The sequence below is a fragment of the Chiloscyllium punctatum genome, chromosome 19, assembly GCF_047496795.1.
Source record: "Chiloscyllium punctatum isolate Juve2018m chromosome 19, sChiPun1.3, whole genome shotgun sequence".
NCBI classification, from domain to species: Eukaryota; Metazoa; Chordata; class Chondrichthyes; order Orectolobiformes; family Hemiscylliidae; genus Chiloscyllium; species Chiloscyllium punctatum.
In genome coordinates this window covers 54503870-54518962 of record NC_092757.1, presented here as the reverse complement: position 1 = coordinate 54518962, position 15093 = coordinate 54503870, and the positions used below count along the sequence as shown (strand labels likewise).

The window sequence follows — 15093 nt, the reverse complement described above, 5'->3', positions numbered from 1 at the left end:
GAGATTCTTTCAGTATATTAAAGGAAAAAGAATAACTGAAGGGAGAATAGAACCCATCAAGGACCTAAGTGGACATGCAAGATTCTCAAATGAATATTTCTCCTCTGTGTTTACCGTGGAGAAAGACAAGACCACTTAGGAACTTGGGCAAGTTAGTGGTGATTTGTTGGGGGCAGTCCATATCACAGTAGATGAGTTGTTAGATATATTAAAACGTGTAAAGGTGGATAAATCTCCTGGTCCTGACCAGATATCTCCAAGAACACTGCAAGAGGCTAGAGAAGAAATTGAGGGGACCCTGGCAATTTTTTCCATCACTGCTAGCCACACGTGAAGTCCTGAAAGACTGATTGGTAGTGAATGTTGTGCCATTATTCAAGAAAGACTGCAAAAAAAAACCTGAGAACTATACACTAGTAAGCCTAACATGTGTGATGGGTAAGTTACTTTAGAAGATGCTGAGGGATAAGATATATTTGCGTTTGGAAAGACAATGTTTGAATTGGAGCAGTCAGCACGGCTTTGTGCACGGGGGATCATGCCTCATAAATTTGTTAGGGTTCTTTGATGAAATAACCAGGAAGGTTGACGAGGGCAGGGTGGTAGACATAGTCCATAGGGATTACAGTAAGGCCTTTGATCAGGTTCCACATGGTACACTATTCTGGAAGGTTAGATCACATGGAGTCCAGGACAATCTGGCAAACTGGATATGAAATTGGCCCAATGGTATGAAGCAGAGGGTAATAGTGGAAGGATGCTCGTTGGACTGGAGGCCTGTGACAAGTGGATTGTCTCAGGGGTCGGCGCTGGGCCCATTGCTGTTTGTTATCTTTATCAATGATTTGGATGAGAATGTACAAGACATGATTAGTAAGTTTGCAGATAACACTAAAATAAGCAGCATTGTGGACAGTGAGGAAGGTTATCAGAAATTGGAGCTGGGCTTTGATCAGCTGGGGAAGTGGGCCAAGAAATGGCAAATGCAGTTTAACACAGATAAGTGTGAGGTCATGCATTCTGGAAAGTCAAACCGAGGTAGGAGTGTCATGGTGAATGGTCAGGCCTTAAGAAGTGTAGTGGAACAGAGGGACCTTGGAGTTCAGGTGCATGGATCTCTGGATGTGGAGTCACAGGTCGACAGGGCAGTGAGGAAGGCTTTTGGCAAACTGACCTTCATCAGTCAGGGCATTGAGTATAGAAGTTGGGAAGTTATGTTATAGTTATACAGGACATTGGTGAGACAGCATTTTGAGTATTGTGTACAGTTTTGGTCACCTTGTTATAGGAAGGATGTCATTAAACTGGAAAGAGTGCAGAAGAAATTTACAAGGATGTGGCCAGGTCTGTTTTTGCCTGCAACAGTAGTAGACTTGCCAACTTTCATGGCATTTAAATGGTCACTGGATAAACATGTGGATGAAAATGGAATAGTGTAGGATAGATAGGCTTCAAATTGGTTCTACAGGTCGGCGCAACATTGAGGGCTGAAGAGCCTGTACTGCGCCAGAATGCTCTATGCTCTATGACTCAAGGGACTGAGTTATAGGGAGAAGTTGAAGATAGAGTCATAGAGATGTACAGCATGGAAACAGACCCTTCGGTCCAACCCGTCCATGCTGACCAGCTATCCCAACCCAATCTAGTCCCACCTGCCAGCACCCGGCCCATATCCCTCCAAACCCTTCCTGTTCATATACCCATCCAAATGCCTCTTAAATGTTGCAATTGTACTAGCCTCCACCACATCCTCTGGCAGCTCATTCCATACACGTACCACCCTCTGTGAAAATGTTGCCCTGTAGGTCTCTTTTATATCTTTCCCCTCTCACTCGAAACCTTAAGCCTTCTAGTTCTGGACTCCCGGACCCCAGGGAAAAGACTTTCCCTATTTACCCTATCCATGCCCCTCATAATTTTGTAAACCTCTATAAGGGCACCCCTCAGCCTCCAACGCTCCAAGCTAGGACATTTTTCTTTAGAGAATAGGAGTCTGAGGGGGGTACCTAATAGAGGTGTATAATATCATGACAGGTATGAATAGGGTGAATGCACTCAGCCGTTTTCCCAGGGTGGGGGAATCGAGGACTACAGTGTTTAACATTAGAGCGGAAAGGATAAAAGAGAACCTGAGGGGGAACTTTTTTTTGTTTTACACAGAGGGTGGTACACACATGGAATGAGCTGCCAGCAGAAATGGTTGAGGCAGATACATTAATAACATATAAATGGCATTTGAACAAATATGTGGACAGGAAAAGCTTGGAAGGATATGGGCCAAGTGCAGGGAAATGGGGTTAGCATGGATGGACATTTCAGTCAGCATGCACCAGTTTGGGCCAAAGCGTTTTCATTGTGCTGTAGGACTCGAAGACTCTAGGTGACCAAAAAGATAGATGAAGGCAGAGCAGTTGACTTTGTTTACATTGACTTTAGCAAGCCTTTAACAAGGTTCCGCAAGGTAGACTGGTTAGTAGGGTTAGATCACACAGGACCCAGGGAGATCTAGCCAACTGGATACAAAATTAGCTTGATAGTCAGAAACAGGTGGTGGTGGTTGAGGGTTGCTGTTCAGAATAGAGGCCTGTGACCAGCAGTTGCTGCAAAGATCAGCGCTGGCCCACTGTTGTTCGTCATTTGTATAAACAATTTGGATGCAAATACAGGAGGCATGGTTAACAAGTCTGTGGATGACACCAAAATTGGTGTTATAGTGGAAAGTGAAAAAGGTCATCTGAGAGTACAACACCATCTTAATCATTTGGGCCAGTGGGCCAAGGAATGGCTAAAGGAGTTTAATTTAAGTAAATGCAAAGTGTTGCATTTTAGTAAGGCAAACCAGGGCAGGAATTTCACAGTTAATAGTATGGCCCTGGGGGTATTGTTGAACAGAGAGATCTAGAGCTTCAGGTACATAATTCTTTTAAAGTTGCATCACAGGTAGACAAGAGTGTTGAAGGCAGCGTTTGGCACAGTCAAAGCATCAAGTGCAGGAGTTGGGGCGTCACATTATGGCTGTACAAGATATTGGTGAGGCTACATTTGGAGTACTGCATACAATTCTGGTCGCCCTACTATAGGAAGGATGTTATTAAACTGGAAAGGGTGCAAAAAAGACTTATAAGCATGTTATCGAGACTGGAGGGTTTGGGTTGTAAGGAGGCTGAATAGGTTGGGACCTTTTTCCTCCCTGAGTACAGGAAGCTGAGGTGTGATTTTATAAACCTTTATAAGGTCATGAGGGACATAGATAAGGTGAACAGCCAAGGTCTTTTTACCAGGTAGGGGAGTCCAAAACTAGAGGGTATAGGTTTAAGGTGAGAGGGGAAACATTAATTAGGGACATGAGAGGCAACGTTTTCCACACAGAAGGTGGCTGGAGGCATGTATGGAATGAACTACCAGAGGAAGTGGTAGAAGTAAGTACAATTATAACATTTAAAAGATATTTGCACAGGTACGTGGATAGGAAAGATTTACAGAGACTTGGGCCAAATGCAGACAAATGGTATAAATTCAATTTTGAAAACTTGGTCGGCATGGACGCGTTAGGCTGAAGGGCCTGTTTCCATGCTGTATTACTCTATTTCATATTTTCAGTATCTACGATATTTTGTTCTTGTATAATTTCCTGGTTTTCTTTTCACCACATTTCTTAAACGATGAAGTTACATCTGTAATTCTTCAAACTAAAGGGTCAGTTCCAGAAGCACTTGGAAGATTATTGCTAAGCTATTTACAATTTCCACACCTACTTGCTTTAAAATCTTGAGGCAGTGATTTGTCAGTTATCAGTTTTCAGCGTCTAATAGCATTATTTTTGTACACTACAGAGGTTAGGTTAATTGGCTGATAATTATTTGCACTTTCCGTTGTTGCAAACGATGATAAAAATTTAGCAACCTGTCACAACTGTAACCAGAGGATATTGGAAAATGATGATCTGAGGCTCTGCTGTTCCTTTCTTTGCTTTTCTTGGCAGCCTAGTGATGTATTGGCTTTTACAGATGCTAAATGTCTTCATATTTCCTCCGTAATTATGTTTAATCCATCCAATATCTCACAATTCTCCTCTAGACAGCTATGAGAAAGAATGGGGTAGTCTGAAAGAAATAGTAGATACCTTCATCCCAGCCTTCAGAAACTCCGGCCAGTTCATAATGTTTTTTCCGGAGTCCTCCCAAACGCTGCCTCTCTTTCTGTAATTCGCTCTCCAGTTCCAAAACACGAACCTTAGGACAAAGGTAAAAATATTTGTCATTCAGACTATCTCCTGCACCACTCTGGTATCACTTGAATTCTGCTAAAATTGGTCTAGGACCAGGCTTAAAGAGAGCATTGGCTTGTGTTTGTTCACATTACATTAAGAAACACAGAAGTGAAATAAGCAAAGTTGATTAAGCCTATTAACCCCATTCCTTCTGGATAACATTCTTAACTTTCCCAAACAGACCATCTCCACCATTTAATCTCCTCAGGGAAGGCTCTGCACACATATCTTATATAGAAATCAAACAAAACTGCAAAACATGCATCAATTACCACATATTCACTGCTGTGTTTAAAGCAACAGCAAGAGAAGATTAAATTAGTCTTCCCAAGACAGAATTCTCTTTCTTCAAATGATAGTACGCTTGGTAGAACACCTTCCGGGAAACTGCATGGACAACATGGATAAAAATGTGCTACGATTGCCTATCCCCTCATTTTACAAAGTGCCTAGACACCTCGGTGATTGACACTTTAAACTAAAGTAACTACCTAATTCCCCCCTAAGTACAAATATTGCACCACGTTAAGAATACCATTTCACTCCAAGAATATGGAAGATGCAATTAGGCAGGCAATCTCATTACTTCAAGGAAAGGAACTACAGGAAAGGAACGGAGTGTAATGCAAGAGCAGTTTTTCACTACCTGAGAGTCCATCTCCTGTCGCTTGATTTGTGTCAGTGTCATGCTAGAGAAATCCATTGTGTCTGCAACAAAAGAATGAAAATTATAGACAGCTTATTTAGACAAAAATAGAGTAAGAACTACAGATACATAAAAGAAATAGGCTTTCACTTGAATTTACTTTCTCTCTATTTCGTAAAGCTGCTGATTTTCTTCTGGAACACCATTGTCTGGGTACTGAATAATGTCCAACAGTTTGAATAGCTTCAAAGTCTAATTCTATTCTCAACCAAAATGCACACAGCTGCAGAAAGCCACTGGTTGGTCTATTGAAGTACATGTCAGAGTAGTTACTCTGAATGCCAAATTGGCCTCCGTTGTATGCTCAGACAGGACTGCTGACACTATCGATAGGCTTCTGGATGTGGCCTGACATGTACTGCTGACAATACTACTTTCTGTGGGCAGTAATATCAGCACAAGTATATTCACAAACTGCCCATCTGTATTTGAAGTTAATAAGCTTCAACCAAACCCCTCCACGTAGTCTCGGCCTTTCAATGGAGGGGCTCTTTTCCAACATTCACAATGAAATAAAATGTGCCCTACACTCACTACAGGAGCCACTTGTGCAGACATGCATACTTACAAGGTGAGAGGGGAAAGATTTAAGAAGGACTTGAGGGGCAACTTCTTCACACAGAGTGTGGTGTGGATATGGAATGGGCTGCCAGAGAAAGTAGTTGAGGCAGGTACAATTGGAAAAAAACATTTAGATCGATACATGGATGGGAAGGGTTTGGAGAAATATAGACCAAATGCGGGCAATTGGTACTAACTGAGTGGGCATCATGATTAGCATGCACCAGTTTGGGCCAAAGGATCTTTTTCCATATTGTATTACTCTATGAACGGCATGTACAAATGAAATGTGCATACAGTATTAATGGCACATGCGGTGATGCAGTCATTTTAACATCTCAATCAATCAGAGCCTGCCAAATGTAGGAAAATAATAGAGGTTATGGTGTGGGTGAGGAGGCTGCCTAAAGACATGACAGTGGCCTCAGGTCCTGAATAAGAAATGCAAGGTCTCAGATTAAGCTCAACGGGCCATCAGCTTCCATCACTTACAAACATTTGTGGCTTTTTCTTTGCACATGCATGCCCCTTGCACCACCTTGAGGTGGCATTTCTATGATTTATAGTCTTCTGAGACATCATTGAAACCATGTCCTTTGTGGAGTATACAAAAGATCCTATGGCCCTATGTTAAAGAGTAGAGGCACCCTGCACAGTATTTATCGCTCAATCAACGTTATTAAAACATAGAACAGTACAACATATACAGGCCATTCGCCCCTCTATGTTGTGCCGACATTTTATCCTAAACTAAGATCAAACTAATCTACATGCCCTTCATTTTACTATAATCCAAGTGCCTATCCAAGAGTCGCTTAAATGTCCCTAGTGTATCTGATTCTAATACCACCCCTGGCAGTGCATTCCATTCACCCACCACTCTCTGAGTAAAGGACCTCCTTCTGACATCTCTCTTAAACCTCCCTCCAATTATCTTAAAATCATTCCCCTCGTGACAGACGTTTCTGCCCTGGGAAAAGTCTCTGGCTATCCATTCTATCTATGCCTCTCAACACCATGTACACTTTTATCAAGTCACCTCTCATCCTTCACTCCAATGAGAAAAGCCCTAGTCCCTAAACCTTTCTTCATAACATCATGTCCCCAGTCCAGGCAGCACCCTGGTAAATCCTGGTTAAAAATAAAATGTCACACAACACCAAGTTATAGTCCAACAAGTTTATTTGAAATCACGAGCTTTGGGAGTGCTGCCCCTTTTGTCAGGTAAATTGAGAGAGAAGTGCACAGACAAAGCCTTTATAATCAGACAAATCAAAAGATCATACAAATGGTGAGTGGAATGATGACAGGCTGAATAACTGGTCCCTGCAGATGATCAAGAGTGTCAGACAGTGTGGGTAAAGTGTCAACAGCTGAACAATAGGTAAAGAGATACCTTTAATCCAATTAATTGAAGCAGAGAGATAATTACAAAAAAATAAACATAGGGTGGCAATGGAGACAACGCCAATGACTGGAATAACACACTAGATATAAGAGTCACATGCTGACGGTCCAACCAAAGTAACAAGTAATTCAAAACTGTACAAACTAAGATAGAGAGATCATAACAGGAGAGTAAGGAAGATTTTATGGAACAGTATGAGGGACACATTATTTTCAATTTTTTACAATTATCTCTCTGCCTCAATTAATCAGTTTATAGGTATCCCTTCACTTGTTGTTAAGTTGTTGACACTTTACCCACACCGTCTGACACTCTTGATCACCTGCAGAGACAACGGTCTTTGACATTGTCCACCCCAGTCCAACACCGGCACCCTGACTTCATTAAAAGTAAATGGGTTAGATGACCATTACCCCATTTGTCCTGTTTTCTATATTAAAACTGACCACACATCAAAAGTACTGAACCAAGTGAAAGCTCTTTGTGATCTCCTGACATCATAACATATCCTATAAAAAAATACAGGAATGTCTTACTTAAACATCAGAGGCAGACATTCTGCCTCATTTCCCTCTCCCTAGCTTGGAGATTGTGGCCCACCCTTGACTCAGACCGGGAGGTGCAAGCCAGCACAGAGCAGGGATTGAACCAGGAACCTTTGTGGCCTACATGACACGTCACTTTGAAAATGGCAGTAATAATCTTCTTGCTTGATGCACGTTTCCTTTCTTAATGCACGACTTTGCATATAATCCAAAGAGACTCACACAGTAAAAAATGTAGCTTGCAAGGACTTGTTTTTATACAGTGCCTATTACATCCCTCCGTTCCATCCAAAACAATTCCACATACAATGAATTGTTTTGAAGTATCCTGGATGAGAATAAAAGAGTATTCGGTACACCATCACCTACAACCCGCAATGAGACAAGTGACTGACTATCTTGTCTTCTCATGGTATTGGTTCAGAAAGGAATGTTGTCAGGTAGGAAGAGAAATCCTTGTATCTATCAGAACCCACATTATAAAGGAGACAGAGGCCTGTTTTATCTGATGGACAAGATTTCCAAAAACACAGAGTTCCCTCAATAATAAAAACAAAGTGCTAGAGAAAGTCAGCAGGTCGGGCAGCATCTGTGAGGGTAATAGTTTGAGTTCAATATGACTCTTCCATAAAAACTGGTTCTCATTAACTCGGTTTCTTTTTCCAAAGGTGCTGCCAAACCTGCTCAGTTTTGGCAGCATTGTGCATTTGTTTAAGATTTCCAGCAGCTGCAGCACTTTGCTTTTATTTGCACATTTCCTCAGAAGGATAGTGAAGAAGGCATTTGATATGCTTTCCTTTATTGGTCAAGAGTATTGAGTACAGGAGTTGGGAGGTCATGTTGCGGCTGTACAGGACATTGGTTAGGCCGCTATTGGAATATTGCGTGCAATTCTGGTCTCCTTCGTATCGGAAAGATGTTGTGAAACTTGAAAGGGTTCAGAAAAGATTTACAAGGATGTTGCCAGGGTTGGAGGATTTGAGCTACAGGGAGAGGCTGAACAGGCTGGGGCTGTTTTCCCTGGAGCATCGGAGGCTGAGGGGTGACCTTCTAGAGGTTTACAAAATTATGAGGGGCATGGATAGGATAAATAGACAAAGTCTTTTCCCTGGGGTCAGGAAGTCCAGAACTAGAGGGCATAGGTTTAGGGTGAGAGGGGAAAGATATAAAAGAGACCTAAGTGGCAACTTTTTCACGCAGAGGGTTGTACGTGTATGGAATGAGCTGCCAGAGGAAGTGGTGGAGGCTGGTACAATTACAACATTTAAGAGACATTTGGATGGGTATATGAATAGGAAGGGTTTGGAGGGCTATGGGCCAGGTGCTGGGAGGTGGGACTAGATTAGGTTGGGATATCTGGTCGGCATGGATGGGTTGGACCGAAGGGTCTGTTTCCATGCTGTACATCCCTATGACTCTAAGTGAGCAGAAGCACCAGCCCCAGATTGAAAGTCATGGAATAGGCCCTGAATGAACATTTGAATAGCGAGGCTTTAATCCTATCACAACCCCCTGATTATAAATACCTTGTAAATATACATACACAACCTGATAAAAACACTCTCATGATGACTTTACTCAAGAAAATGAATTAAAAATGACTAAAAATCTGAGAACCTAATTGATTAGAAACTAACTTTTCACACAGAATCTGGATTTATCCAGACTGACGTGATGAAAATTTCACTGGTCTATGACCCTGAGCTAGGCAGCCAGATTGCATTACTGCACTTTATTCCTAGTGAAAGCAAAACTAAGAAAGCTCATAAATGCTGTCAAAGGTTGGGATGTAGAAATGATTGGCACAGAGTAAATACAGTTCCCTCTATGTCTAATCATCTTTTTCAATGTGCTTGATACTGATACAAATCCCATTCTTCCATGTGAGAAACAGGAATAAAAGAATATTTTTAAAAGTGACCACTGTACTTTCTATAATTTCAATTTAATGGCTGTTTTGATGTCCACTACTTGAAGGACACTTACAAATACTTATCCAGTTAATATGAGCTTTGTGAATGGGGATATTTCATCAAGCACTGCATCAGTCATCACTGATCTTCAAGTCAACTGTAATTCAGTCATCTGACTTCCAAAGTTCATGTTGCAGTTAAATACACTCCAGCTGGCCTTACTTAGTGCTCTGGATGTTTTCTGCATTTATTTCATATTTCCAGCATTCATAGTATTTTACTTTGGAGTTTGCAGAATGACTGACACTCTCTCTTTACTTTGGACTAGACTCATGTGCACAGTGAACAGTCAAACTTACCTGTTTCCTCAATCTGGGATTTTCCTGACTTTGTGGAAGCCACTACACTGGCCGTGGCCTCATTTACTCCCTTGGAGGCCTGCCGCAGTTTTCCAAGGTTTGCGTTGTCTTTATCTGCTTTCACCTATTCGAAAAGAACACAATTACAACAAATTGCTGTTGTACAGTTACAGTTAATACAATGAGATCTTTCCCAATGCGTCAAAGTCTTAGCAAAGATTAGGAGAGCTCTTGCCAGATACAAATAGAATAAGGGTGTTTTATTGAGCCCTGGAAAATAATTAATATTGTCCTTATGCACTTGTGGGATGACAACCATAAAACCCTAAGACTGAGGAGCAGATTAGGCCATTCAACTGATCTAGTCTGCTCTGCCATTCAATGAGCTCGTGGCTGATCTGATAATCTCTAATTCCACTTTCCTGCCTTTTCCCAATAACGAGGAGAAAGTGAAGACTGTAGACGCTGGAGATTAGAATCAAAAAGTATGGTGCTAGAAAAGCACAGCAGATCAGGCAGCATCCAAGGAGCAGGAGAATCAACGTTTCAGGCATGAGTCCTTCACCATTTTCCCAATAACCCTTGATTCCCTGACTAATTAAACATTTGCCTATCTCTGTCTTTATTGACCCAGCCTCAACAGCCTTCTGTGTTAGAGAATTCCACAGATTCACAACCCTCAGAATAAATTCCTTCTCATCTCTGCCATACATGTGTGACCTCTTCTCTGAGATTATGCCTTTTACTCTGACACGCCCACTGGTCCTTAGATTCTCCACAAGAGGAAACAAACTTGCTTATCTATCCTGTCAAGCCTACCAAGAATCTTTTATGTTTCAATAAGATCACCTTTCAGTTCTATATTTCAATGATTGCATGCCCAATCTATTCAAGCTCTCACATAAAAGAGCCCCTCAATACCTTGTACCAACCAGGTGAATCTTTTCTGGACTGTGTCCAATGTTAGTATACCTTTGGTTAGGTAGGAAATCCAAAACTATTCACAAGATTCTCGCTACAGTCTGACTCTTGCCTTGTATTGTTGTCATAAAACCTCCCTATACTATATTCCCTTTGAAACAAAAAAGTCAATATTCCATTAGCTTTCCCCATTACCCACTGAACTTGAATGGTAGTGCTTGGTGATTCATAGCTGACAACTTCCAAATCCTTTTGTTCTGTAGTTTTCTGCAACCTCTCTCCATTTAAATAATATTCAGCCCCTCTAATCTTCCTGCCAAATCACAGAACCTTCCATTTCCCCATATTATCTTCCAGCTGCCTGCTCATTCACTTAACCTGTTTCTATCCCTCTGCAGACTCTCTGCATCATCCTCACTATTTGCCTTCCCACCTATTTTTGTGACAAACACAGTTAGAGCACATTGTTTCCTTATCCAAGTCATCAATATATCTTGTAAATAATCGTGGACCCAGCACTGACCCTTGTTACGGTTACTGGTTGTTAGTAGTTGCTATCCTGAAAGTGATCCATTATCCCAACTCCGTCTTCTATTAGTGAGCCGATCCACCATCCACCACCGCTACATCTAACACCATGTGCTATCTTATTAAGTAGCCAAATATGTGGTACGTTATCACAAATGCTTTTGGAAAATTTAGATATATTACATCCATTGCTCCCCTTCATCTATCCTAACTGTTACCTTCTCAAAGAATTCCAGTAAATTTGTCAGGCATGATTTTCCCGTCATGAAGCCGTCTGTTTGATCACGTTGTGTATTTCTAAATGCTCTGCTGTAAGATCCTTTTTCATAGATTATAACATTCTCCCCAATAACAGATGTTCAGCTAATTGGACTATAGTTACATGGTTTTTTTGCATCCCTTTTTGAATAAGGGTGTTATATTAGCAGTTTTTCAATCATCTGGGACCTTTCCAGAATCTAAGAGCTCTTGAAAGATTCCTTGGGGGCAGCCCGGTGGCTCAGTGGTTAACACTGCTGCCTCATAGCACCAGGAATCTGGGTTTGATTCCACCCTCAGGCGACTGTCTGTGTGGAGTTTGCACATTCTCTCTCTGTCTGCATGGGTTTCCTTTGGATGCTCCGGTTTCCTCCCACAGTCCAAAGATGGGCAGGTTAGGTGGATTGGCCATGCTAAATTGTCAACAGGGTCCATGGATGTGCAGGCTAGGCGGATTAGCTGTGCGAAATGCAGGCTACCATGATTGGGTCTGGGTGGACTGCTCTTTGGAGGGTCGGTGTGGACTTGATGTGCCGAATGGCCTGCTTCCACATGATAGGAATTCTATGGTCACTATCATTGCATTTACTCTCTGTAGCTTCTTCCTTTAATATCCTAAAATGCAACCCATCAGCTATAGAAGACTATAATCAGTCACTTGTTTCCCCAATAGTATCCATTTTCTCCCCACCTTTTTCTCCTTGATTTAATAATTTTGGAATGCCATTAGCACCCTCTACCCTGAAGACTGATGCAAAGTATGTATTCCACTCTTGTCATTTCCTGAACTCCCCATTATTACTTCCTCAGCCCCATTCTTTAAGGAGCTTATGTTCACTTTGACCCCCCTCTTCCTTATTATATATTTAAAGAAGCTCTTGCTTTTTGTTTTGATATTACTTGCAAGTGTAACATCAATGTTTATTTTCTCTCTTTTTTTTGTTTATGTTTTATTAGGTTTCTTTAATTATCACAATGGGCCAAATATCATTCAATGTAACACAGTGTTACTCTTGCTGGCCACCTATTAATTTTGTGGGATTTTATTCCCTCAAAAACAAAAAGAATATATAAAATCTGACTAATGCTTATTTCCTGCTCTTCAAATGCCCTTTGCAGTTATTCATTAGAAAAGTTTCTATCCACTTTCCCAAGTGTGACTGATACAGCCCCTCTTTGTTTCTCCATTTGTGATATGATTCATTGCTATTTTATAGATATGATATAGATATCACCAAAAATAAACATAACAACTGTTTACCTTGGAGGCAGCCACCAGCTGTGCGGTACTGGCTGCGATTTCATGAGAACAAACCATCAACTCTTCAAACTTCCCCTTTCCCTGGACAACCATGTCTGCAGCATCTCTGAAGAGAGAGATGAAAGAACGTTTGAGTCCCAAGCATCAAATAAATCTCATTAAGAGCACATTTCAATAGAAGAGTGAAGGTCAACACAGTTATAAAGCCATCTGCAAATATAATCACAATACAATCTAAGGAGCCCTCACATGAAACGGTAGTTGCATCGCTGAGAGTTGCAACTGAACAAGAAACAACTTCAAACATGTCCCCAAAGAAATCAACTTTAAAGACAGAGTTAGGTTCCTTCCAAAGCTTCTCAGCTATAAAAAGAAAATGTCTAAGTTGAAGTAGCGTGTATTTCTAGTTGAAATGACTTAAGAGTCATAGAGTTACAGAGATGTCCAGCGCGGAAACAGACCCTTTGGTCCAACCTGTCCATGCTGACCAGATGTCCCAACCCAATCTAGTTCCAACTGCCAGCAGCTGGCCCACACCCCTCTAAACCCTTCCTATTCATGTGCCCATCCAGATGCCTTTTAAATGTTGCAGTTGTACAAGCCTCCACCGCTTCCTCTGGCAGCTCATTCCATACACGTCCCACCCTCTATGTGACAAAGTTGCCCCTTGGGCCTCTATTATATCTTAACCCTCTCACCCTTAACCTATGCCCTCCAGTTCTGGACTCCCTCACACCAGGGTAAAAACTTTGTGTATTTATCCTATCCATTCCACTCATGATTTTATAAACCTCTATAAGGTCACCCCTCAGCCTCCAGCAAAAACAGCCCTAGCCTATTCAACCTCTCCCTATGGCTCCCACTGAAAAATTAATGAAACAAATGCTGGTCAGTACAGGTAGCATCCACCGTGCCAGGATACTGAAATACACCACCTAATCTTGATCAGGAATCCATGACAAACAGATAACAGGATAACGAAAACTTATCTCTTTAACATGTTATTTATTTTGAATAATGCTGATTTTTACCTCTATTGTGTTGTTCGATGAATTATTGCAAATATTCACTGCTTTGCATCAGAAAGTACTTCGATTTAAACCACAGTGTTACTTCACACAAGCCAGAAACATGGTTCCTCCTGATCCTGTCTCTCTCTATTCCCTCTACCTTCAGTCACCTATCTACATATTTTGAAGTCAATCTCTTCAGAGATGTTATTACAAACCTCTGGAACAGGTGGGACTTGAAACTTGTCCTCCTAGCTCAGAGTTAAGGACAATACCCCCTCCACCAAAAGCCAACTACCTAGCCAACATTTACTTAAATATCAGCAACACCTTCCAACACTTGGTTCATGATGGAGTACAAACTGATGCAGCAGCAATTGACCAGATTGGATCTGCCTTTTTTTTTGGTGGGTAGTGCATGCTGCATAATTTTTGTATTGCCAGGTAGATGTCAATACTGTACTTAAGCACAGATACTGGATATTCCGTATTGGATCCATAGATTCCATATTGGATCCTTGTTAACAAAACATAACTACCTCTGTGATTCAGTTTCAGCAGCAGCACTACGCACTCAGTGGTGTTATGCAGGTGACTGTGAACAGGACCTCAAATAAATAGCAACTGCAACACTTACACCAACACAGTGGCTCCCCAACCTACAGCCTTTGATGCAGAAATGAGGCCTTCAGTCCACCTTGAGTTCTTGGCGTAGAACTCTTTTTGAGATGCTGCCCCCTGTAAACCAGAAACATAATATTTATCATAATTTCTTCCTATTTTCTCCCCATTTTTCAAAATATGCTATGTCTTATTATACCTCACCCCTTACTGATCATCTCACAAAGCAAAGGCTTCATTGTAAAATCTCAAACTCAGCAGAAAGCAGGAATCTTGCAGCCTTGCTTCAGGTGTGAATCTGTAAATGGCAAGTGGGGTATTTGAGGAAGTTTACCCATTATTATATATTTGAAGAACAGAGAGGAGAGATTCCATTAAAAACAACCTGAATTGTGAAATTCAATTGGTCAGAAAGGGAGCATTGAAATTGGCACTCCAGAAAAGTGCCTTCCTGCCTCCATATGTCATTAGCTTTGCATAAAAGGGACAGAGGGATCACTGAGACGCAAATAAAGGCATCAGCCCATTTAATAATGCACATTTATGTCACACCTTCAGCATACATTTCTACAGCATCTTTAACATGGAAAAGTCCGAGGTATTTTATAGGAGTTAGGACTATGCAGATCGGTCAATGACTTAGGTTTTTAAGAGTATCTTAAAGGAAGAGAGAGAGGTACAAAGGTTTAAAGAGAGGTTTAAATGCTTAATGCCTTAATGGTTTACACCAAG

The 15093-nt window shown here is 41.3% G+C and overlaps 1 protein-coding gene across 2 annotated transcripts in view; it reads right to left on the bottom strand.

The window, feature by feature from the left end:
* hip1 (huntingtin interacting protein 1) overlaps window positions 1–15093 on the bottom strand; it is a 348681-nt gene that overhangs the window by 8327 nt on the left and 325261 nt on the right. For both annotated transcript variants that reach the window (XM_072589441.1, XM_072589442.1), the window contains exons 26-30: window positions 14378–14478; window positions 12731–12836; window positions 9763–9886; window positions 4917–4978; window positions 4124–4232 (exon numbers count right to left, since the gene is read on the bottom strand). In XM_072589441.1, coding sequence (XP_072445542.1) covers window positions 4124–4232; window positions 4917–4978; window positions 9763–9886; window positions 12731–12836; window positions 14378–14478 — 502 coding nt within the window. The remainder of the gene's footprint in view (window positions 1–4123; window positions 4233–4916; window positions 4979–9762; window positions 9887–12730; window positions 12837–14377; window positions 14479–15093) is intronic.